The 26797-nt window shown below is 35.6% G+C and overlaps 1 protein-coding gene across 2 annotated transcripts; it reads left to right on the top strand.

Moving 5' to 3' along the window:
* The first annotated feature begins 1523 nt into the window (after positions 1-1523).
* Positions 1524-25515, top strand: LOC131696546 (alpha-methylacyl-CoA racemase-like). 2 transcript variants are annotated; one of them, XM_058994532.1, is made up of 6 exons: positions 1524-1542; positions 7452-7700; positions 10340-10483; positions 16057-16217; positions 21372-21558; positions 24643-25515. In XM_058994532.1, the coding sequence occupies exons 1-6, from the start codon at positions 1539-1541 to the stop codon at positions 25050-25052; spliced, it is 1155 nt and encodes a 384-aa protein (XP_058850515.1). In that variant the 5' UTR covers positions 1524-1538; the 3' UTR covers positions 25053-25515. The 2 variants fall into 2 exon arrangements, with proteins under 2 accessions (XP_058850515.1, XP_058850521.1); XM_058994538.1 differs by lacking the exon at positions 1524-1542 and adding an exon at positions 3808-3939.
* The last annotated feature ends 1282 nt before the right edge of the window (positions 25516-26797 follow it).

The following is a 26797-nucleotide window of genomic DNA, read 5'->3' on the forward strand; positions in this document are numbered from 1 at the left end:
TAGGCTAGAGGATTTATAATTACACTGCTACACAGAAAAAAAAGATAAAATGTGTTTACATCATCAGATTCACTAACAATATAATACAGCACTGCTTAACAAACTTGATATACAATTTCTAATTATTCCCTGTTGCAAAGACATTTGCCCAATCAATAAGAACATATTTAGAAATAAAAAATGCTGTTTCAAATGTTAGCTACTTCCACAGTGGAGTTCTGTTGCTATTGCTATGTGAAGCCTCACATTGTTCCATAACCAATCCCTGTTACTAGGGAAAGTGTTTATCTTAAACCGATATTTTCAATTAATGGTGACCAAGTTTCAAAGGGGTATCTTGGGTCAGCAGCAGTTTTAGATCACAGTAAATAAATCTTTATCGACTAATTTAAAAGCATCAAAATATCGAAAGCCCAAAACTAAGTGGTGAGAAAAATGATTAATTGATGAATTGGTGTTATGTTTTTCTCTTAAGTTCAGCCATTAGTGTGTGCACTGTGCTGTAAGGATGAACGGCAGTAACCAGTTTTAACAGCTGTTATCTGTCGGCAGGCAATCAGGGTGTGTGATCAATGACTATCTTCTATATTCTAGTAAATGGGGAAGGGGGGTAGTTGGTTACAAAACCACAATCATAATCTACTATCAACCAAATCAATAAGCTACTAACAACTAAACGAGCAAGATGGGCAGAATGGCCTCCTTTATGTTCTTCTGTGCCTTCAGTCTTTACCTTGTCACATGCACTCACTAGGGTAGGCATTACAAACTACACCATGTGAATGATAGGATTGCAGTTTGACACATGAGAAGAATAATTTGGATTCACAATTGAAATATATTCACCTCCATGTTGTTGTAAAACAACAAACCTAAAAAAGTGTTCGAGATTTTCGTTTTCTACAGCACTAAGCAATATATTTATATATTTTATTCTACCACTTCAGCTAATCACATAGCTTCAGTAGCCTATACAACAGAAAAAGATGGTAAGAACATGTTAAAACTGGGGAATATTAACCATTTAAATTACGCTGGGCTGTTGGGCTCAACTGTACAGTATTTATGGCGCTCCAGCAAAATGTGTAGCTACATTTTTGTTTTAATCTCTGTATAAATATTGATGGTCTTGAGCAGATGCTAATTGGAAGCTTGATTTAGAAATTTTATTTGCAGCAGTAATGTGTTGGAATGAGCTTAATTTTCTAGATTTTAATAATAAGCTACTTTGTATAATCTGTATGTTTGAAGTATTGGAATAAGATTAATTGTCTATATAACATTTACTTTGTATAATGTGTGCATGTATTTGAAAACACAATTATTAATTTGTCAAACATCTGCTTTGTATAACCAATTTAGGTGCAGCATATGTTTATATTTGGGGGAAGGGAAAGCTAGAGAGAAGCCAGCAAGACGCTGACCATATAGGGCAAAAGGCTGTGGAAAGAACCGGGAATGTGAAACATAAATTACACCCAACAGAGGGTATGTAAGAGAGAACAAGGAGCCAGAGCATTGCATTCCTGTGAAACAGAATGGGTAAATATCGCTTTTGTTCTGATAAGGCTATCAACTTATTAATATATAAGTTGTCGCTATTTTATATATCTCAGTCCTAAAATGATGATTAAATATAAATTGTTGGTAAAAAAGGGCATAAACCTTACACTGAGTGACAATGGTCTATTTCTTTCTGGTATACTGCTATCTAATCTTAATTATCTCATAATAATGTCATAACTGTAATTATTAATTTATTTAGCAGACGCCTTTATCCAAGGCAACTTACAGAGACTAGGGTGTGTGAACTATGCATTAGCTGCAAAGTCACTTACAATAACGTCTCACCCGAAAGACGGAGCACAAGGAGGTTAAGTGACTTGCTCAGAGTCACACAATGAGTCAGTGGCTGAGGTGGGATTTGAACCAGGGACCTCCTGGTTATAAGCCCTTTTCTTTAACCACTGGACCACACAGCCTCCTGATATGTCGTGGCAGAATATACCGTATTCCTTCGAATTTAAGATGCCCTCAAATTACGCAGCCCAAATTTCCCACCCTCCACTTGAGGAAAAAATAAAAAATAAAATAAAGTTGCATTTACAAAGATGCATGTACTCATATAAGAAAACAAATGTATGGGGGCAGTTTGCAGCCGTCTGCTGTCACACAGAGCATTACAGTTATGCGCTGCTTCTCATTTCCAGTCGTGATTACTCACACATTTTTCTCCCTTTTTGTGAAATGTGGTATTGCTTGGCAAGTAGAAAAATACGGGGGTCTGAGAGAGGGAGGACCCAACATATGCAGCTTATATTGGTATGCTAAAATGGGCATGAAGGTCAATATCTCTCTATATAAACAAAATACTTTGCATATGACAGGAAAGATAGAACATAGACATATATTTTGGCAGGGATGTAAATGTAAATTGCTGTGTACTTTGTTTGCAATTGGACAGGCCAACCAAACATGTGAATATGACTTAACTTGATTGGAGGAGAAAGAAAAACCTGTGCAAAATAATGTCATGTTAAACTTGTAAAATGATTGCCAATTTAACCTTAACAGAGAGTATATACATTTCCACCTACCTCTGCCCTGTCAAAGTCAAATATTTTAATACTTAAATAAGATCACATATAATTAATGAAGAGACTAGATTTGCAACTCAAATTCTGTTTATAGAAGCAAAGTTGTGGCATGATTTATAGTTATCTTTACATTTAGCATTTGGCTAAACAGTTGCAATACGTGGTGGTCCATTCTTCTTTGGTTGTGGAGGATATATCAAGTTACAAATACGTTAATTGTATTTTACCAGTATAGAAGATTTTTCAAGGTCAGAACTTCCGGATTTGAAACAAATGTGAGAGTGATTTAGGAATATGCCATTAAATGTTTTGTTATTTCCTTTCATTTAGGAGTGAGACTGTTAAAATTGACACCATAAAAACTCTTGAACTAGGGAGACAAGACATGTCTGCTATAGTCTGAAAAATGGAATACACACATAAAGTACAATTCTACTGTAACGTCACTGTAACTTTTCTGTTTTCTTTCTCTGTCTAAATTAATTTATGTATCTGCACTGGTAGTTGTGAAATCACACATTGAGCTTGTTGTCTCTGGATCTCGACAACACACTTTGTATACTTGTGCAAACTGAACACATACGCAACTAAACTAAAAACAAAGTGCCTTATTTAGTAGGTACATAAAATGCATAATAATAAGACTCATTTGTACAGTATTACATTCTTCCAAAGAATGAATCATTTTTAATGACAGACAAAACAAACAGTGGACGAACCCCAAAACAAGTATCGTGCGAGTCCTCCCGCACGAGTTGCATTTGTTATTATCTGTTATTTAATTTAATTTCTTCTCTCTCTCTCCCCCCATAATGTGCGTTTCAACTCACCATGCTCAGCTGGAAAGAAACATTGTGAAAAAAATACAACCTTGCATGGAAATAGTAACCTATAATGGGAGGCTATGGCCAAAAATACAGAATTTCTAAACGACTTTACAAAACTTATTTTCACGTTAGCAAAGGTTAAATACTGCTTTTTAAAACATGGTAGTTAAATGCTGCCTTTCAAATTGACACATTTGCAAGAAACACAGAGGGACACAGAACGAGCCCACCCCCTACTGCACAGTTCTGAACAAAATAAATGTATATAACTAAACTTCCCAGTGGAAACAACTATCTGAATAAAATAATAATAATAAAAAAAAAAAAAAAAAAACGTTTTTTGAACTGAACTATGAAAGATTACCTCACACTGCCAAACTCAACCTTGGAGCAACTTTCGGCGTAGTTGTAATTCAACTACAACTCCCATGAAGCCACGCCGTTGCGTCATGATGAAGCGCCAGCTATGACACTGTCAGCGCATTGAAGTGCCTCTTCAGACAGCTGCAAGCGAAGTAAGTTTTTTTTGTTTTCAAAAAAGTGAAGCATGCATGACCTTGCTGCTACAATTCTGTTTACCTGTAAATTCAATTAGTGATAAAACATGTTATCATAATGGAAATAATAATTCAAATTGAAACATTGTAACTGTACTGCACAATTACGCTGGTCTGGATTTCGAACAACACGTACGAGATAGCCAGGATATAATTAAATTCCAAAGATATGGTGGAATGTTAGTATTTTTACAAACTGTTGTAACAAAATACATTTTTGTAATAAGGACTTTCCCTGGTCGTGGATATTGCATCACAGTCATAGCTATATCAATAATATCTTGTTTCCTTTACGTGTAGCGATAAAGTACAAAGTTCAAAAGTCCACAAGTGATCTAAGCGTTTTACTGAAATAATAATAATAATAATAATAATAATAATAATAATAATAATAATAATACAATGTTCGTAGTTGTACGTGAACATAAATAACAAGATCATTGCGCGTGGCATTACATTTATGTATATGTATTTTTTTTTATACTGCATTGAGCAACAACAAAAAGGTAAAGCAGTGAGTTATTCATGGCTGACTCCCTACAAACGCTGAACTACCAAATAGTTATAATTAGGCCGGTGTTCACTGTGATGTGTTTAAGCACTAGTATCTCAACTTGTACTATTGACATTAGCTTTTCATACTGTATTACCTCATCATAAAATAACAGGTGTTCCAGAGGAGGACATTTGAATGCATTGCCTACATAGCCTGGGTCTGATATGGTTTTATGAAATTCAGGTATTTTGCTACAAAGATATTTATAGGATGTATAAAATCCATAGCTCCTTGTGCCCATATTGCAATAATGACCTGTGCGGTGCATTACTAGGAGGTTAGAGATGTTGTTTGATCGGAACCTTTCAGGACAGTTGAAAGGAAGTCAGACATTTTGTGTTAACCAGAATGCCTTTAATGCACATGCAAGGAGTTCTGAAACTCTATCAAACTGTTCACTGATGAGACGACTCTTCCTTGTTAAATCAGGGGACATTTTGTATGATCTGTGCATGTTTGGTTATGGTATTAAGACTTATTACCCACATTCATCTGATGTTGGCATAAGCTTTTCAACGTTTGTGGGAGGCAAATTATTGATTGATGAATTAATAAGCAACTAAAGAGCAACAGTACTTGAGTTCAGCCTCAGTCACACACCTGCCCATGAGGGCATTGTATCCTGCAGCAGGGATAAAAGGGAGCTAGAAAAGTGAGGTAGTTCTTGTTAAATGCATTTTGACGGTTTCAAATTGTGTTCCCTGCATGGCTTCTAGCTACTGTATTGACATCTCCGCATGATGTTTCCTGGTCTGTGCTCTTGAAGGCTAGATGAGGCATACAAGTGAAGTCTCATGAAAAACACATTTCATTACACAAAGGATTTTAAAACATTTTACTAACTTAGACTGACCTCTGTAGCACTTGGTAAATTACTGTATCTTCGAAATATGTGTTTTTTAATTCTGTTTTTAACTGCCACCATGGCCACTATGGGATTATCAAACCATAATTAAATAAAAAAGGATATATGGCTAGCAGTCTAAAGCACACAGCAAGGTATTGTTTTTGTTTTTTACATGAAATGGTTTTGGTCAGATTTGCTTTACTCTTTTTCAATGTCTCCCTTATTTTTAGTTCAGCTTTGGGGATAATACAGTGTTCTGTTTTTTTCCTGGAAGATACATTTTCTTAATCATAAATAGCTGCTGGCAAACATGTACGAGACAGGGAAGCTTTATAGTGTTATATATCGAAAGTTATTCAAAATTAAAAATTATGCTTAAAAATGATACAAGAGGGGCAGTCAAAAGGATAATGATTAAGACAACTATGAGTTGGAAAAATAATTGTTTGTATGAATGTCAGACTTGTTTTGCTGGAAGCAGGCCACTCACAATAATGCTATGTTTTATATCAGTTTGCCAGTTTGAAGACTTGAACAGGTAAAAGGTAAAACACCTGTTGCATTCCATATGTTGACATTTATATACTTTGTGTGATCGATCGGTTAGAAAAGGGCGAGAAGCTTTCGGAAATAGTGATGGACTCCAGTGGTTCAAAATGCAAAATGTGGGGCTCCCGAGTGGTGCATCCAGTAAAGGCGCTCCTCGCAGGATGTGCCCTATAGCCTGGAGATCGCTGGTTCGAATCCAGGCTATGTCACAGCTGACCGTGACCGAGAGTTCCTAGGGGGCGGCGCACAATTGGCTGAGCGCTGCCCGGGTAGGGAGGGCTTAGGTCGGCAGGGGAATCCACGGCTCACCGCGCATCAGCGACCCCTGTGGCCGATAGGGCGCCTGTGGCTCTGCAGCGGAGCCGCCAGATCTGTGTTGTCCTCCGGCACTATAGGTCTGGTAGCATTGTTGTGGATCTGCAGTGCGAAAAATGACGGCTTGGAAGGAGCACGTTTCGGAGGACGCGTGTTCCAGCCTCCGTTTCCCGAGTCGGCGGGGGGGTTGCGAGCGGTGAGCCAGGGATACAGATAATAATTGGGCATGCTAAATTGGGGTGAAAACCGGGGTAAAAATAATTGGCGACGACTAAATTATAAAAAAAATAAATAAATAAAAAAAATAATTACATCCTCAAATCTACAACATAGACGTAATTGCTTCATAAATATCAAAATATACAGTTGCTGTTGCTATCATATACTGCAAGTACTGCAATGCTGCAGTTGATTTCCTTGACCACAGTAAGAATGCCCCATGAAATGTGAGTGAAGGTAGTGTTAGTGGGAGGAAATATGCAGGACAGTAGAATGAAAATAGTCAAAGCTGCAGGAAAGTAACGTAGTGGTGTTGTGAGGTAGCGTGACTCACGCCACTTTCAAATTACCTGTACTGTAATTGCTACTGTATCCAGTGTCTGGGAAACCAGCAGTTTATATTTACAAGAAAACAGGATTTGCAGATTCAATTCAAACCTCATCTTGTTGGATTTTATCGGCTTATAATACTTATTTATTAAAATCTATGTATAATATTTTAGAATAACTGACAGACATGTTTGAAAACACCTACATTATAGTTTCATTTTGTTGCCCACTTCATAATGTAACCTACAGTATATGGCTAGTCTGCAGTTTGCCAGCCCTAGATGTTCCGTTTGAATGGAATATGTTGTCGTTCTAGTCGCGAAGAACCTTGTGACAGCCATTAGGGCAGCAGCTGGTTGTTTAATTAACTGGAACAATGATGTCACAGGATCCAAATACAGGCTGTATATTAGAGTTGTTTTAGGGAGGATTTTAGCTGCCTGTCTACTAATATGGTATATTTTGAATGGACAGATAAACTCAAAAAAAAAAAAAAAAGTTCTAAAGAGTAGCTGGTAATGTTCTCAGATGAGTAAGCAAGATGATGAACGGGCTGCGTACAGCATGTCTGAGTCCTGTTTGAATAATACACAGGGTTTAGGGGGATTGTTTCAAACACTCAGGTTTCTTTCCATTTTTTAATCCTCTTACTAGATATGGCTTTGGCTGGAATCCGTGTGATAGAGCTTGCTGGCCTGGCTCCAGCCCCATTCTGCGGCATGATCCTATCCGATTTTGGAGCCAAAGTGATCCGTGTGGATAGGACCAAGGCATCCATGACAGTTGATGTGCAGTCCCGTGGTAAACAGTCAGTGGCCTTGGACATAAAGAAACCAGAAGGGGCTGCTGTTCTGAAGAGGCTGTGTGTTGAGAGTGATGTTTTAATTGAGCCCTTCCGCAACGGTAAGAACATTTCCCACTTAACAAAGATTGATGTAATAAATTTGCATTGTCATTTTGCCATTTACAATGCATTCACCCATAACTTCATCATTGCAAATGTCTTCTCTTAAAATCATCAGCAGGTCTTTGTGTTATATCAGCTCTTTCATATAGGAGGCTGTGTGGTCCAGTGGTTAAAGAAAAGGGCTTGTAACCAGGAGGTCCCCTGTTCAAATCCCACCTCAGCCACTGACTCATTGTGTGACCCTGAGCAAGTCACTTAAACTCCTTGTGCTCCGTCTTTCGGGTGAGACGTAATTGTAAGTGACTCTGCAGCTGATGTATAGTTCACAAACCCTAGTCTCTGTAAGTCACCTTGGATAAAGGCGTCTGCTAAATAAACAAATATTGTATTGTATTACTTGTATTGTAACGCTTGAAATGTTTTTGCTTACGATTGTAAGTCGCCCTGGATAAGGGCGTCTGCTAAGAAATAAATAATAATAATAATAAATAAAAAAAATTGTGCTGTAGATTACAAACCACCAGCTTTTCCTTAATTTGGGAATTATATTAATCATATTGTTTTGACAGACAGCTGTTTAAAAGCGTTCAGTTGCATGTTTTACCAGGTTGCCTAGAAGTTTTTCTATACTTTTCTTTGATATTAATAAGAATATTGATTGGCCATTTAAAACAATTTATCAACAAAATTTCTTGGTTTATTTTAGCATCTATAAACCAATATATACTGTCTTGGTGCAAATGGCATGCTAGCAAGGAAAAAACCTTGATGGGCTGCACAGCCTCTTCTTGCTCTTTTGGTTGGGAAATATTGACTCTGTTTTCCACTTCATAATCTATAGAATTACAATATTATTTTTTTTAGATCACTTGTGGAGAAACCACATTATTAACTTAAAAGTTTCCCATTGTGTTATGTCCCATTTTGTCACGAGAACCTGATCTTACTTAGGCTTGACAACCCATCGAATAGTTAAGATGCTGGCAGAGGAGTCACCTAAGAGGCTGTTGATTGTGAAGGATGCTTTCCAAGTCCGTAGTTCGTTGTTTGATTTCCCCAGAACTAAGAAGTGGGGGCTGTGTTTCACTTGAGCACAGATAATGCTGTACTGGAAACGTGCTCTACCCTTCAAGCCCTTGCTATAAGAAGTTTAGGACTGACACTTGAAGATAACATTACTGATAAAAAGAGATTAGGTACCGTGTGTGTGAAATATTTTTTTTTTTATGATTTGTGCTCACAGTGTTCTGAATATTGTTTTTCTTTGAACAAACTAGTCCATCCCATTTCTATGGGATTATTCTGACCTTTTAAGCACAAAGTCATAAGACACCAATCTTAGGACCTGCCTTTATCTTTTCCAGTTTTGAAATGTTCAGCCTGGTTCATGTGATGCACCCCCTGGGATATTATGCCTTGAAGATAATCATTTGCAGAGAAGTGACCATGTGGTTACACGATCGCTAGTATGACGCTCATGATAGCTAGCAGCTCATTCTCAGAAATTAGTCTTTTTTTAAGTGCATTTAACATTTTGCAGAATGTACAACCTTGTTGTTGTTTTGAAATCTAAATCTAAAAACAAACATTTCCAGCAACACAATATCATTATGTTTAATAAAAAGAATTAACAAACTGGTACATGAATTTTTTAAACAGGGTTTCCATTGAAACACTCTTTCCTTTTTGGATGTTATTGGGTTATTATTGCTACTGAACTATTTGGACCCCAAAAAAAAAAAAGACAAAGTTCTAGGATCAGTCTGCTACTAGGATACAGACGACCATTGATGTGCCAAATGGCTTTCACTTGGCTTATGATTTTGAAACAAACAAAACTAATCACTTTCCCAAGCACGCTTTCTTGGTGCTGAAAGAATAACTCCCAAAACAGAAATCAAGAGTACAGCACGGTATCATAGTAACGTAAGTAGCTATAAAGGTTAACGTCACATTATATATTGTTTTCGACAGAAGTGTTTTTAGAAGTACAAATGCAAAGTAGTATTTTTGTGTGACTCTGTTGTAAAACAAATGTATAAATTGCTGTCAAGCACACAATATAATACTATGTTATTCTATGTATTTATTTTCTGAAGTATATGCAACAAGTAAACAATACCTGCTCATTTTTGTCATATAAATACAACAAGTAAACGATATCTGTTCATTTTTTAACATTTATAATTGTAAAACAGTTTAAATATATGTCTTGTTCTAGTAGTTTACAATAGCTTATCTGTATTGTCTATTATTATCGGTATCCTATCTGTATCGGCCGATATGGGTAGATAACCATTGGCTATCAGTAACGGCCAAGAAAATCGTTATTGGTGCACCCCTACATATATTCAGTAGGGTGTGATGATGATATACTTTTTTTTTTTTGATAGTAACATGTTTGGTTGCACTGTTGACGTATTGGAAACTGCAGTTTGAAACAAGACCAAGTCTTCAATACAAATATAGACAAACAAAATAAAACAAATCTTCATATTTACTGTAATTATTGAACTGCATTGCGATGCTGCTTTGCTGACACAAAACCCAAAATGGGACTTCTAAGATTGTTTGTTTAACTTCCTGACTGCAAAATGCTCACAAGTATGTTATTTGTTATTTGTTTTAACTGAAGGTGTGATGGAGAAGCTGGGACTTGGTCCAAATGAAATTTTAAAAGATAACCCAAGATTAATTTATGCCAGACTGACCGGATTTGGACAGAGTGGATCATATGCCAAGGTAGCAGGTCATGACATCAACTATGTTGCTATGTCAGGTAAAGTGAACCTCTATACATTACCTTTCACTGCGTCATGCCGATGGGCACTAGCTCTGTAACTTTCTAAGCAAAATGAATAACTTCACCTATGGTACCAATCAGACCCCAAGTTGTTATTTTGCTCCTTTGAAAAACAACTCTCTAATATTTTAATGATATCCTTTTAAAATACACACAGAAAAAATGGGGACCCTTACGTGCCGATTGGATCATTCTGTCCATATTTGCAACAGTGTTCACCTCCTTTGGCTATAATCCAATAAACTATTTTATACAAATATTTTTAACCAGTACATTCACTCTGTGTGTTTTTTTAGTTTTTTTTTTAATTCATATGCTATTGTGGCATTTCAGCTCTGCCCAAACAACATTATACAAATTATACATTAGACAAACATAGCTTTCATATAAACCTCTTTCATTTACTGTGTGGTTGTGGTCACCTTTGGAATGTGCATGCATTGGTTTAAATAATACATTGTGATAATGCTTGATATTGCCAACCTCAAAGTCCAAATATATATTTTCCTTTTAAATACACATTTCAACATTGTTAACGTGGCACTGTTGACACTCTTAAATTGACAGCAGTTTAAAACCAAAGCAGTCTTTGGATCATTTGGTTAGTTACTTTAGTTGTGAAATTGATTGTTGTCAATATAACACATTTTTCAACACTGACGAATACAAGAAGTGATTTCTGCTGTAATTTTGAACAAACACATTATCTTGTTTAATGCATTTCTCTATTTCAATCATTTTTTTAAGCACTATAATTAAATTATTACCAACATGAGAAGAAAGGAAGCTAAACTGGACAGTTATTTTCTTCCTAACTAGATGCAAGAAACAGAACTTAATACCAAAATGACTCATCATCTACAATCCTTTGAGCACTACATTCAAATCTACGTATGCAGAACATCTTTGTAAAAAGACTTCAGAGAAACTAAGAAACCACCTAATCCACTTAATATATGCAAAGAAAAACTCTTTAAAGAAACAGATTGAAACACTGTATATTAACCTAGAAACAAAAAACAGCACAGCTGCAGACTTCTATACTAAATCTAAGGAACATTACAAGAAACATCTACAGGCAGACATGCAACTGAAAATTAAAAAAAAAAAAAAAAAAAAAACTGGATAAATTAGAGAAATCTAAAACAACAAGAGACACTCCTATTAACCAACTCTCCGTCGTAAACCTTTCTAAACACAATTTAACTCAAGCAGAAACTTCAGTTCTATCGAAAGGTTTGACATTTTGCCCGTCGCAAAACCTGGACAAAATAAAATTCTGTGGAGACTTGGAAGCATTTTTCAGACGCCTCAGACTAAAGGAGTTTTTCCATCATCTTGACAACAACATTGCTATACAAACTCCATACAACAGAAGTAACATCACTAAAAGCTTTGACTGGACACCAACAAGTGGATGTAGTGCCAGCATAGAAACAGATAGTTTCATCCAGGACACTACACAAATTCTATACTAGTCACTATGGATGTGAAGGCCCTGTATACCAACATCCCTTGTCACGATGGTATATCAGCCTGTCTAAAATTCTTAGCATCATTGGCAAACTAATTGAATTTATTCTTACGCACAACTATTTTACCTTTAACAACAAATATTATCAACAGATCATGGGATCAGCCATGGGGACTAAAATTGCACCACAACACGCTAATCTCTTCATGGCCAGTCTGGACAAAAGAATTTTTAGAGCAACATCCTTACAAACCACAGTTGTACTTAAGATACATAAACAACATCTTTATTATCTGGACAGAAAGTGAGGCCTCATTACACCAATTCCACCATGCTCTCAATAATTACCATCCCCTGATAGCCAAAGATACCTCCACATCTCTAGTTTCCTCCACATCACACAAAGAAATCTGTCATTTACAGTCAAGCTGTTCATTACCACTGGAACTGCTCTGAAACGACTGACAGAAACAGACATCTTTGCAGACTTCGTGATGCTTTCATCCAACAAGGATATTCTCCAAAACAGACTGACAGAGAAATGGAACATGCCATCAGCATACCAAGGGAAAAATTGTTGGAATACAAAGTGAAACCTGTGTCTATTAGAGTACCCTTAGCTGTTACATACAATCCATCCCTACGACCTCTCCGCAAAATCATCAAAGAATTACACCCAATTTTAGTTGAAGATTTCACCCTCTCCAATATTTTCTTTGACACACCTCTCCTATCCTACAGACAACCACCTAACCTCTCCCAGCTTATCATCGGGAGCAAACTACCAACTGACCTAAACAATGCACACAATGGAACTAAACCCTACAATACCAAAAGATGCAAAACCTGTCCCCATATCTCTATGCAGAATACCATCCTCACAACAAAAGGGAAACTAGAGATAAAAGGATCATTTACCTGCAGATCCAGAAATGTAATCTACATGATTAAATGTAACAAATGCTCCGATGGGACTTAGGTAGGAGAATTACCAGCACTCCTATTGGCAGCCATTTCAACATGCCGAACCATTCTCTGCATGATCTGATGGTTCTTGTTTTAAAGGGCAATTTCAAAAACACACAAGAGAGGAGAACTTGGGAACTTAAATTTATAAAATTCCTGGACTCAAAAAACAAAGGACTCGATAGGGAAACTCGTTTTCTACCTCATTACAATTTATAGTACTTGTGTATATACATTGCATATATATATATATGTGTGTGTGTGTGTGTGTGTATATATATATATATATATATATATATATATATATATATATATATATATATATATATACAGTGCCTTGCAAAAGTATTCAGACCCCTGACCAATTCTCTCATATTACTGAATTACAAATGGTACATTGAAATTTCGTTCTGTTTGATATTTTATTTTAAAATACTGAAACTCAAAATCAATTATTGTAAGGTGACATTGGTTTTATGTTGGGAAATATTTTTAAGAAAAATAAAAAACTGAAATATCTTGCTTTCAGTGTTTTAAAATAAAATATCAAACAAAACGAAATTTCAATGTACCATTTGTAATTCAGTAATATGAGAGAATTGGTCAGGGGTCTGAATACTTTTGCAAGGCACTGTGTGTGTATATATATATATATATATATATATATATATATATATATATATTTATTTATTTATATAATTAGCTCAAAGAGCCAGCTGCCCAAGAATGATTTATTCTTACATGATGTAATGGTGTACTTATATCTTTAAAATGTATTAATTCTAATTAACATTATTTTATATAAACTTATATTTATATTATCATGCAATGCTGGCTCTGAGGATCAGGCTTGATTTGGCCTCCCCAGCGCATCAGTATGCACAACTTTTGAATTAATTTTGTTTATTTATTTATTTAAATGTTATATACTTATTGGAGTTAATTAGTTCATTTTCTGTTGAGTCCTGCTGGCATAATCGTGTTCAGTCTATTTATCTATTTACAGTATTTTATTCTTCTGTGTGTCGCATTGTCTAATTTTAGCTGTTCTAATTTTCTTTTTCAACAGCTGAAGAAGGGCTTTTGCCCGAAACGTCCTGAAAAAAACTTTTCTTTCATTATTATATATATATATATATATATATATATATATATATATATATATATATATATATATATATATATATATAGTGTAAGACAGCAGGGAGGGGGTTAAATCCTCCCTGCAGAAAACATGTGCGTGTGCACTTGTTTAGTTCATTGTTAATTGTTTAATTTTCATTTGGTAATTGTTCTGGCAGTTGGCCTTGTTATTGCAAATTAAGGCCAGCTGCCAGGTATAAAAAGAAAGCAGCCAGTGTACTCGGGCTGCTGTGTGAAGAGCCCGCTTGCAAGTGCGTGCTGGCGAAAAAAAGGAAAAAAGATAGTGTGAAACCTTTTGGGAGTGTAAACCTGTGTGTGTTTTGTTTTGTTTTGTGGGGAAATGGCTTAGCCATCCCACTTTGTAGTCAGGGGTTCCTGGAAGTTTAATTAGCGCTCCGAAGGAGCTAGGGGTTTATTTTATTTATTTTGTTTGTTTATTAGAAAATAGCGCGTCAGCGCGTTAAAATCAATTTTCTGTGTCTTGGGTCAATTTTTAAAAGGGGCAACGAACGTCACTGAGTACCAGTCGTGTTACAATATATATATATATATATATATATATATATATATATATATATGTGTGTGTGTATATATGTATGTGTATTTGTATATATTTTTTTAATTATTATTTTTACTTTATTTTTAATATGTTTATATATGTGTGTGTGTACATTGTCATATTTTATTATGCAGCTTTTTTTCTTACATTAGAATTGTAGTGATTCAAAATGGGTTGTTTTTGTTAAAGTTCTGATGCCACCTTTCAAATGTAAACATCAATCTCTCTTTCCTACTTTCACCTGAAGAAGAGACCTTGAGGTCTCGAAAGCTTGTGATTAATTATTATTTAGTTAGTCCAATAAAATGTATCACATCTCCTTGTCTTTGTCTATCATCCCTGGACTAATATGGCTACCATTTTATCTATCAATTCCTACACTCCTGAAATATTTTAATGGACCGAGACATTAAGTCAGCTAAAGGGATTTGATGTTTGAAGGTTTATGAGTCACAGGGTTTAATTTTGTCTCCTGGCAATCTTCCCTCTGAGCCTCAAATTGGAAAATAATTGATGAGTTGTCAATTGAGAGTCTTCTGTGTAGGCCTTTGACAAGGGTAAGAGCTGGTGTCACACAGTCACTTTTGAAAGTTGAGGTTAATCTGTGCTAGCAGAAGAGTTATGGGCTAATCAACAGGGAGGTTTTATACTTGTAATCAAGAGTCAGGACAGTGACTCTGATCTAGTTACAATTGGGTTGCTGTACCCCTTGGCAGGTAGGAAGGAGGTTTTTTAATATGTATTTTGCTCAACAAAGTTATATGTTGTAAACTGTACTGGTAGGCACTACAGTATATGTATAGTTTGATTATTTGAATGATCTTTGATAGTATGTGAAGGAGTATGTATTTTACCTTAAGTAAACATTCTGTGTTTTGTATTATTATTATGGAGAAAGCTGATTTGGCATGGAATTAACCTACTAGTGCTCATAAGGCAGATGACTAAAAGCAGTATGTACAGACAGGTACTTTATGGATGGGCAGTATGCTCAAGCTACCTCAACATTTTCAACCGTGCATATTAATCATGTGCTGAATTGTGTGATAGGAACATGCCTCCAGATATAAACAGCAAAAGCATTAAGGACATTAGGGTGCCACTATCCTTATACAGCTTTAAATAACAAGAAAAAACAAACAAAAAAAAACTAACTTTACCCAAATTGCCTACAAAATCCTTTGCTTTGGGCAAGTCAAGTATACAAACATTTCAGCTAATGCCTTTGTCAGTGCCCTGTGGGCCACCTTATGAAAAACAAATGATGCATCTTAAATATTACATTTGGCCTGGTTTATGAGTGAATATTCTCTTTTTTTATAGAATGTAAAATGCCTTATTGGGCCAGAATGTTCAGGTCTTGTTGGATCTGTTGAAATTCTTTGTCTTTACATTTGCTCAATCCAGGTTTGCTGTCTATGCTTGGGAGGCACAATGAGAACCCGTATGCACCCCTCAATCTGCTGGCTGACTTTGCTGGAGGAGGCCTAATATGTGCAATGGGGATTGTCTTGGCCCTGTTGGAGAGGGTGAAATCTGGCCAAGGACAGGTGATTGATACAAGCATGGTGAGTATTGTTTTCTTCCAGTTTAAATCTTAAATACAAATAGAATGTAGCAACACAGCAGAGCTACTTTGAAAGGTCTTTTTTCTGTAGTTTTACAAATTGTATATTCACTATGAACAATTTAACACAACATTCTCTATTTTGAAGCCTGAGTAAAGGCAATACAATTGTTTAAATGGTATGAAACGTTGCTCAGAACAATAGCTGCTCATTCCTGCAACTAAGCTGTTTCTTGCAAGTTTTATACAGTTTTCCTATTAGAAAATGTGCCTTTGGGCCACAAGACTGTGATGTATCTAGCAATATTAAAAAGAATTCTAAATGTACCTATAATCATAGGTGGATATTAAGGAATGTTGATAGAAAATTATTTTTGATGTAGCTTAAAGCCCAGCTTTTAGGCTTTATGATGTAATCCTGCCTAAATCCGCATGCTTGGGATAAACTGTGATATGCAGCAGAACATATGCACAATATGATAAAATGCAGTAGATCCTCTGGTAAATGAGCAAAAACAGAAAAGTTGACCCTCAGAGGACAGGTAGAGAATGATTTGATTGGCAGCAGTATTTAGATCCACCACAGTTTAGATCAATTGGATAGAGACCCCATTGTCTTGTAACTGAAAGACTGCAAGACAATGAGTCTGTAATGTCATTCTTATAGGTGATATTTAGAAATATGCCATTAAAATTCATTTGCATTTCCTTTATCCTTGGAGTGAGACTGATAAAATTGACAACAATAAAGGACTTAAATGAGTCATCCTGAGCCTCCTTAAGGTTCATCAAATACATGCATTCTGTCATGAGTCCAACTACATACAACCCTTCCTGATATAGAACATTTAAACTATTTTTGTTCTGGTGCCTATAGGCTTACCCACTAGTACATGTATATGAAATAATGTAATAAACGACGCACTGGGCATCTTAATGTAGCCTATTTATTTCCAACAACAGCTGTGAATTCAGTGTTATAAAGTCTGCATAAAGCATGTACAACCTTGGAAACTGATGAAGTTGTCAATAAGTGGTGTGGCAGATTGCTAATAACTGAATTCCGTTAACAGTAAAGTCTACGGGATGAGATTGGATCCTGGGAAAACTTTGCTAATAACCGAACATTGTCTTTATCAGGATTGCTAATAACTGGCTTCCACTGTATGGGCAGAACAGAGGACTGTCAAATAATTATATTATCAGGGAGTTTATAAAGATATTAAAAAATGCAAATTATACAAAATTAGTTTTGAGTAGTTATTCACAACATTGACTGTGCACCTGTTCAATCAGAAACATTTCATTCGTTCCCAAAGCCTCTCCTCAGCATTCGTTTGGTTAATCTGACATTTTTATGGGAAAACCTGATGCCTAACTGATATCAAATGAAAATAACTACTCAAAACTGATTTATGACCAGTGATATGATACAAAAAATACTGAAACAACCTCAATTATTTTGAAAAAAAAAACATTGCTGGAATATGTGCAACTGTACTGAAAAAATAAGATGACAAATGTTTTTTGATTCAAAAACACTTTATATAAAAATAAAGGTATAACTCCAATACAATCATATACCATTTTCACACAGAAAGGCAGCTACTGTGCCATCTCTGAAACGTTAACGAGTGTGTAAAATACCCTTTCACACAGCATGAAATTGCACAATCTATGCCGGTGTAATACTGTCATAACCCTTTCACACAGCCAAAGAGATCGCGCGAGTACAACTTTCAAACCTGTCAATCAACAGATTGTTCTCATGGCAACAACAGACTGTTCACTGACAAGACCTAACACATTAAATTATATTCATTGAAAAAGGCAAGAGAACTAGATTGTTATTATTTTTATTGTTTTGGTTTAATATAATATAGCAGGCTAATGTTCCTATTGAAGTAGGCTACAATATTTTTTTTTCATTAAAAAGTTGCCGTTGTTCTTTGTTGAAATTAATGTTGAGCTTTCATATTTTGTTGTATACTCATTTAATCAAACCAAGTAGTGTAAGAAGTTGCTTGTATCATTCATGACGTTTTTCAAATCAAGTAAGCTTATTTGTGTATAAAAAACGAGAATAGAGTTGCAGCCAGTGTCATCTTACTTAAAGGCACTCAAGCTGAAATCGTAAAGTAATTTAAAGTAGGCTACAAACGTGGCAGCGGACAGACTGTCTCTCTTTAACGCGCACACAAGAACTTGCAGACTTAATGCAACTGTGTTGAGATTTTAAAAAGAAAGCATTTTATGAGATTTTTAACTATAGGTACCGGCACTATGACTCAAGCTCAGGCACAAATTAAGCGCTATAGTGACGTGTCATGTTGACTTTGAAACCACAGCGCTTCAGTGACGGTATAGCCTTTCACACAGGCAGTTATGACGGTTCAGTGTTGTCTCTGAACTACCTCGCGAGTTGGTTTAGAGACGGCATAAAATATGACGGTTCTGTGGCAGTATAGGCAATTCACACAGACCTATAAGCTGCTACAGTGGCGGTTCTGAACCGTCATAATTCCTCTGTGTGAAAGCACCTATATATGCACAAGTTACAAACTGACTTCGGACCAGGTCAGCTCGGTGCATATTTTTGTATCGGAAAACAGATATCCACTGAGTCAGTTCAAAAGGGATGAAAAGACTAACAAACTTTTACAAGATTTTATGTTATTACCTTTGTAAGCAACTGGTGATTCCACTCCCATTTGTCTTACTTCTGTCCAATGATAGGGGTTTCCACTCTATCATTACACACTCTCTCTGCAGGGGATAGGGGAGGGGAGGGGGGGTTGCGCTCTGTCCATGACGGGTTGCATACCACGTTGTACATAGCAGGGCGCATCCGTCTTGTCTTTCAGTTCCCCTCCCCCATCTCACACTATCTCTGCTAGTCTCCTGTCTTTTGCCATTTAGCTCAGACACCAGTCTGTGACTGAGTCGTGTTAGGCTATGCAAAACTGCACGTAGCTGGTTTTGCCGATGGGAAATGAAAGAACTCAAAACTTACACAGTACTGCATATAAACTTAATATAAAAGCATATTAATAAAGCAACTGAATTATTAAACACATTAAGACAACATAACTATAAAAGCACACTGAAACACAATCTAAACATAATGAAAAACTTATACATAATCTGTTACATGATTAATACCTTATGCAGAAAGCCATTACTACACAACAACGCAGGAAAGAAATATGTTGTTTTTAAATACCGAGAGTCTGTTAAGTAATAGTTTTAGCTCAGTACATCCTGAAAAGTAATTTATCTTGCTCTTAATTGTATTATTACTTGTACTGTGATTCTTGAAATGTATTTTTGTTTATGACTGTAAGTCGCCCTGGATAAGGGCGTCTGCTAAGAAATAAATAATAATAATAAATAATAATATATGAAAATTAAGCAATATAACACAATAGGGTGTGTGTCATGGGATATTGCTATGCCTCGGGTGAATTGTGAGGCACAAAATAGGCTTAAAACAAAAATAGGTTTAACCCTTTGCAGGCTGCTCATTATCATTTTGGTTGAATTAGTTTGTGTGTGTGTGTGGTTTTTTTTTTCTCCAGACAATCAATTTTATTAGATTTTTTTTTTAGCAAAGTTTTTGTTTTCTGTTTTGAGATTTGGCGATCACAAGTACAAAACTTACCTGAAATCATATTAAATAACCTAAAATGTTCATAAAGCCAAAAATAAATTAACAAAATATTAAATGGCAGTGAAATATTCCTATGAGAAACCAATCGCCAATCAAAACACATTTCTGTGAAGCCCGAGCCAATAAAGATCCTTTTTTTTTTTAATGTGGTGCAGCATTTTAGTGTCTGTTTTGAATTGCTGTATACCATTCCTTCAAAGCGCACGCATTAACAGAGAGCACATTAAATTGCTTTGCATAACCAAGAGTACTTACCGACCCTTTTTTTGATGGCATGACAGATCTCTCTAGCAAAGAATCTGAAGTAGATGAGCCTGCGCACCCGTCAAACAGTTGTGCAAAAATCAAAACCACACATGGCATTTATAACATTATTTCTGATCCTAGTTCTTCAGGGTTCTGGCTACCACTGGTCATTTTACAGTGTTTAGGTAGGAGATCACTAAATTACACTTTACAATGACATGTCTAAAGAAATTGAGTCAATTGTAAAACCTTTTTTTATTTTATTTTTTTATATTCAAACTAGGTAATCGTAGGGTATATTGAAACTTTTAGTGAAACTTGTTGGCTATTTGCAATGATACAAGCCATGTCAAGTCATGTGAGCCCAACCTCTGCAAGTCATGTTAGTCAGACCCTGCAAAGGGTTAAAGAGAACAGTGGTGATGTCCTGCGATATCGCTATGGCTATGAGGTCACATACCGTTGCCCACTGAAATGAATAGGACGATCCTTGCCATTATTCAGTATAATATACATTTACAATATGTAGTTAGACAGCTTTCATGAGTTTCCAAGTCACTGATGTGGTATAAGCCACTAATGTTGGTATAATTTAACATTTGTTTCAATAGATTTCTAACAAAAAATAATGAATTGATGAAGTCCTTGATGTAAGGTTTCAAGCAACCCCTCTTGATTCATTTCAACTGGAATGATACAAAAGGAATATTTGTATTTACTCATACTCCTATACATTTAAATAGTGAACTACATAAATACCAATATCTGTATAGTGTATCACTTTACAATATATACTTACATAATTGTATTTATAATAAGGAGAAAATCAGAAGCTCTGTGGAATTGATGAAATATCTCTTTCCATCCACTGACTAATTGTACATTTTTCATGCTTTGAGTAATGAGTTTGATTTTACACCCAGATAAAACAGCATGATACTACAAAAAAAACACAACATAAAAAGGACCAAGTAGGTGATTCACCATCAGTTGGTGATTCACAGTGTATCAGGTGCCATTACACTACTGACCACCTGCTTCTCTTAAGAGGTTCATCCAGATAAAAAGAAAAATGGAATTGCTAACACACTGATAGCAAGGAACAAAAAATAAATTGCTTGCAAGTTATCAGTTCCTGTTATTTGCAGAGTTCAAATTTGTCAGTGGTTGACAGTTTTTTGATGTTATTATGTGATGCAGTTTCTTTGATCTTCCACTGTTTCAACTTGTGTATTGTAGGTCGAAGGAGCGGCTTATGTTGGATCCTTTCTGTGGAAATCCCAAAACCTTGGCCTTTGGAACAGATCGCGGGGAGAGAATATGTTAGATAGTGGGGCGCCCTTTTATGAAACATACAAGACTGCGGATGGGAAGTACATGGCAGTGGGTGCTATTGAGCCCCAGTTTTATGAGGAACTCATTAAAGGCAAGTTTGATCGTCTAACAAAATATGTGCACTGTAACGTACGTAAATTGCCCCATACACATTGTGATTTTGTTATTTCTGTAAACTCCAAACTGCAATCCTGCTGCTTACTGGTACCTAAATACTTTTTGTGGTTGAAAACCCCTGCTTTAATTAACCCCTGTTTGTTTTTTCTTTTTTGTTTTTTTATATAAAGTACAGAAAATAATGTTACAAAATAAAAAATGATAAAAAAAAACACCTCTGAGAGTGCTTAAGAGAACTTGAAATATATAACTTAGATGTTTGGTTGTAGTTTCATTATTAGTTGTAGTAGTATAATATTATTAATATTTTATACAGCACTATAATTACGATTGGATCATATTCATCTTTTTATGTGAGGTAAAAGAACATCAAATTTGTGATTTAATGAAATATCCTTTTTTTTATTGCCAGCTATTTTACCATGAGTCAAGACTTCTGAGAATTGAGCCAAATTGTTTCTTCTCAGAGATTTTAATCCATTGTTCCAGTCATACCCAATTTTAAATTGTCATGTTTTTTTTTTTTTAATTAATTTCTTCCTGCATTTACTCGTGTTCACTTTTGGAACTTGCTAGAGAACAGTGCTTTCCCTTAACCCTTTAAGGACCAAGTGGTAGCAGATGGGCATTATGGGGCAAATGGAAGCTGTGGTCATACTTGGAATGTGGGAGCACTGTAATCGTATATTAGCAATTGAAACCTGCAGACATCTGTGTGTAGAGAACACTCACTGACCCACATTTCTCCTGTGGTGAGCACAACTGGACATTCTTAATTGGGCTGAAAAACATGGGTAACATAATTGAGCACTCTAAAATGCATTAAAAAAAATACCCTAACCTTCTTCCAAAACCCACAATTCATAGTTCCTATGTTCCCGTTGTTGAAGATGTATTTGATTTGGTCTGCTGTAGTATGTCTGTTCTGCAGGTTTGATTCGCCATGAGCGTCATGTGACCAGAGTTGTGCTTTCTGGTGGTGGATTTCTGCAAACATTGCTATTCCAAAGACATTATTGATGTTTTTGATCTATAATTGTGGCCAAGGGGCAAAAAAAACAAAAATAAAAAATGGTTGTTTTAAAGGGTTGAGTGTGGAGTAGTGGTTAGGGCTCTGGACTCTTGACCGGAGGGTCGTGGGTTCAATCCCCGGTGGGGCACTGCTGTTGTACCCTTGAGCAAGGTACTTTACCTAGATTGCTCCTGTAAAAACCCAACTGTATAAATGGGTAATTGTATGTAAAAATAATGTGATATATGTATAATGTGATATCTTGTAACAATTGTAAGTCGCTCTGGATAAGGGCGTCTGCTTAAAATTAAATAATAATAATAATAATAAAAGTTTAGAAAGTCACCACTCTTTCTCTACAGTCACTATTTATGTGACGTAGCACGGACACACCACGCACATTCCACACTCTGTAGGAGGTGTGCATCTAAAACATTGTACGACTTTAAAGGGTGGGTAAAAAATCTGGTTTGTTTGCATGGAAACAAGTCTGAAAGTCATACATTATGCTAAGAAGACTTCAGCAGTGAAAATCCCATTTGCGACGTAACCTTGTGTAACTTTTTTTTTACAACAATGTGCCAAGCAATCCGTTATTGTAAAGTTTCTTTGATCAAATGGGAAAAAATAAGCATACAGTACGAGGGGTTTATACTTAGGTTGATTTATAAGCAGGGTTATAAAAAAATACTGAAGGTACTGCAAATTAAAAATAAAAAAAAGCCTTTGCAATAAATACATAAATAAATAACGAAGCCCTTTACGCTTACTTTCGTTATCTTCGTGACTGGTCATCGGATAGCTGATTGCTTTAGCCTAAACTTTTCTGTCCCTTAACAATAAGATGCAATTCATTGTACACTAGATTTTAGTAGCATCTACTGTATAATGGGTACCTATGAAAGGAAAAAAAATCAGATTTGTATCAAAATATGTATTAAGTTAGCACAGCTGTATTTGTTGAACTGGTGTGGACTACTGATATACTGGTTCATCTAACAGGACAAAATATGTAACCACATTCTGCTGGCCAGAGCCTTGCACTGATTCAGATTCAGGTATTTCTTCTTAATTTATTATTATTATTATTATTATTATTATTATTATTATTATTAAAGAATAATATGTAGTGAAATGCGGGCAAGTAGGGTAGCCTGATTTACTACCAATATTAAGTACTAAACATTTTGACTGGATAATTTTAATATCATTAACCTGCTAAAGTGCTGGTATTTTAGCTCTGTTTGTAGACTATAAGCACCAGATTTGCTGAAGCTGCAGTTCTATAGGAAAACTGGTATATTATATATGTACGTGTGTATATATCCTTCGGATGAGACCTTTGACTGCAACAGCAGTTGCGTAGTTCACCTCTGTCGCTTTGGATAAAAGCATCTGCCAAATTACTAATTAATAATAATAATAATAATAATAATAATAATAATAATAATAATAATAATAATAATAATAATAATAATAATAATAGGTTTATAATAAATATATATGCAGTCAAATGTTCAGCAAATAATACTATTTTCCCAGTAAGCAGGAGCTGTGATCGTGGTATGTGTGTATTGTTTACAGCCCTCGGAAGGTAGCAAGGGGGCATCCCAAAGATTTACCCTGTGCACCTTGAAGAAGGATTACTCACCTTTCAGACAAGAACGTACTTGGTATCAAAATATCAAAATAAAAGTAATAGATTTAAGGTTTAATCACATATAAGGATATGTTCATTTTAAACATGCTGGAGTGCATTTGCACCCTTTGCCGCTGACATAGGGTTAATGATGTAGCACCCAGCATGGTTCCTTATAACCCCATTATGAAACTAACAGTAGGTAAATTACTATTCTGCCTAAAATGATTTTTGTGTAACACAAGCACCATTTCAATATAGGATGCACTATAGATCCTTAATAATTATTATGGGTAGCATCTACCTGATGACAGGCAATATGGAGGCCATCATATGTGTGTAGTTAACTATACTGAAGCGTGTGTTATCAACATGTTTGTTAATGATTTGTATTATTATTATTTTAGGTCTTGATTTGGATTCTTCTCAATTGCCACTGCAGATGAGCTTTTCTGATTGGCCCGAGCTGAAGAGAATTTTTACAGAAACCTTTGCCAGCAAGACTCAAGCAGAGTGGTCAAAGATCTTTGATGGAACTGATGCCTGTGTGACGCCTGTCTTGTCTCTGGATGAAGTCAGCTCTCACCCGCACAACAGGGAGCGAGGATCTTTCATTGTCGATGCCCAGGGGGAGATTAGCCCTAGACCAGCCCCCCTGCTTTCTCGGACACCGGCTATGCCCTGTCTCAGTGGGGGCCCTTTAATAGGAGAGCATACTGATTTGGTACTGGCAGAACACGGATACAGCAAAGATGAGATCGCCAAACTGCAGTCCTCTGGAATTATAGAATGTAACAAAACAAAGTCACGCTTGTAGGATGTAGGAGGATGTACTGAATGAAAACAAATCCTGTTTAAATTGAGTAAACTTTTTTTTTTTTTTTAATTAACATTATTCATTTGCAAGTTCTACAAATTAATTGCAGACAGACCTGCCCAATGCACTGCAACTATGGAATGTCACTAATGCTTTAAAGATAGGCATATACATGATCTCCTGTAACCCTTAAATTGTTTGTTCTGCCAACAGAACATTAATGCACCATTACGGATTTTAATATATTTCAATACCACGTGCTCATGAACCAGGTAATATAAAAATGGTAAAGTTGGGTTCAAGCATAATATATGAAATTTGCCAACTTAAACCTAGATGTTTGAAATGTTTTGTATAGATACTGTATATTTAGTCTGGATTAATTGTTAAATGTGCAACACAACTAAGAAACGTGCTTTGCTATGTCTTACATAATTTAATAAACAATCTGATTTATTTGTAATTTGTTATAATCTAACCTTGCAATAAATATATATATATATATATATATATATATATATATATATATATATATATATATATATATAATTTGTTTTTATTTGTAAGCTATAGTTTGAAAAAATAAATGTAAAAATGTAATTCATGTTTTTTTTGTTTGTTTTTTTTTAATAATCAGTCGCCACCACATAGATTCACCCACATTAAGCGATGGACGGTATAAACTCCCACACAATAACCTGACATTCAAAATGTCCCCCAGTCGCCAGTACAGTAAAACAAACAAACATGCAAACATTCTTACAGAACAGTATCCTAATCCCAGACACTGGAACATAGCCACACCATCCCTATGTACACATACAAAAAAATAAACAAAACAAAATAGATATATCCCAGCTTATCGAAAGCGGGTGGTGATCAGAACCCCAAATAATAGGAGGCTGTGTGGTCCAGTGGTTAAAGAAAAGGGCTTGTAACTAGGAGGTTCCTGGTTCAAATCCCACCTCAGCCGCCGACTCATTGTGTGACCCTGAGCAAGTCACTTAACCTCCTTGTGCTCCGTCTTTCGGGTGAGACGTAATTGTAAGTGACTCTGCAGCTGATGCATAGTTCACACACCCTAGTCTCTGTAAGTCGCCTTGGATAAAGGCTTCTGCTAAATAAACAAATAATATATATGTGTGTGTGTGATTATACATTTCATAACAGAGAACTTTTAAGAATAAATCTGGTAAGACTCATTTTTGGCACACTTACAAATGCATCTGTCTATGGATGACAGATAGTACACTACGAGAGGGCAACGGTTATCTGTAATTGGTTTGTTTTGAAAACTGATAAATGGGTTGTCTACCAGATTCACTGAATTTTCTTAATCCAATTAAGAATTGATGGGTTCTGATTGGAAACTGCATTTTAAAGCAGAAGTCAACAATAAGAAGGAACATATTTCATTAATTGTTGCATAATATCTTGAAACAGTGTTTTAAGATGGAAATTAATCAGAAAATATATACCATTGTATGCCTAAAAGAACACTGGCAATATTTGATATAAATGTGATATTTAAGTGCTGAATATTACTTGCTTTTATTTTTTTTCAATACTGTCCTTAAAGAAAGGTAATGAAGCAGATATCATTTGAACAATATGTATATCCAACCAGCCATGCCAGCTGGCATGATGTGAATAGAAATGTGAAGAGGGATAATGTTATGCCAACAAAATGCTTCCAGTCCAGTATGACAGCTGACATTTCAAAGGAATGTTTCAAGTAAAAAGCA

This window comes from Acipenser ruthenus, chromosome 2, assembly GCF_902713425.1.
Source record: "Acipenser ruthenus chromosome 2, fAciRut3.2 maternal haplotype, whole genome shotgun sequence".
In the NCBI taxonomy this organism is placed as follows: domain Eukaryota; kingdom Metazoa; phylum Chordata; class Actinopteri; order Acipenseriformes; family Acipenseridae; genus Acipenser; species Acipenser ruthenus.

Coding starts and splice junctions, on each gene's coding strand:
- LOC131696546 (XM_058994532.1), top strand. Junction 16,218..21,371: donor AGGTGATTGATACAAGCATG/GTGAGTATTGTT, acceptor TGTGTATTGTAG/GTCGAAGGAGCGGCTTATGT. Junction 21,559..24,642: donor TTATGAGGAACTCATTAAAG/GCAAGTTTGATC, acceptor TTATTATTTTAG/GTCTTGATTTGGATTCTTCT.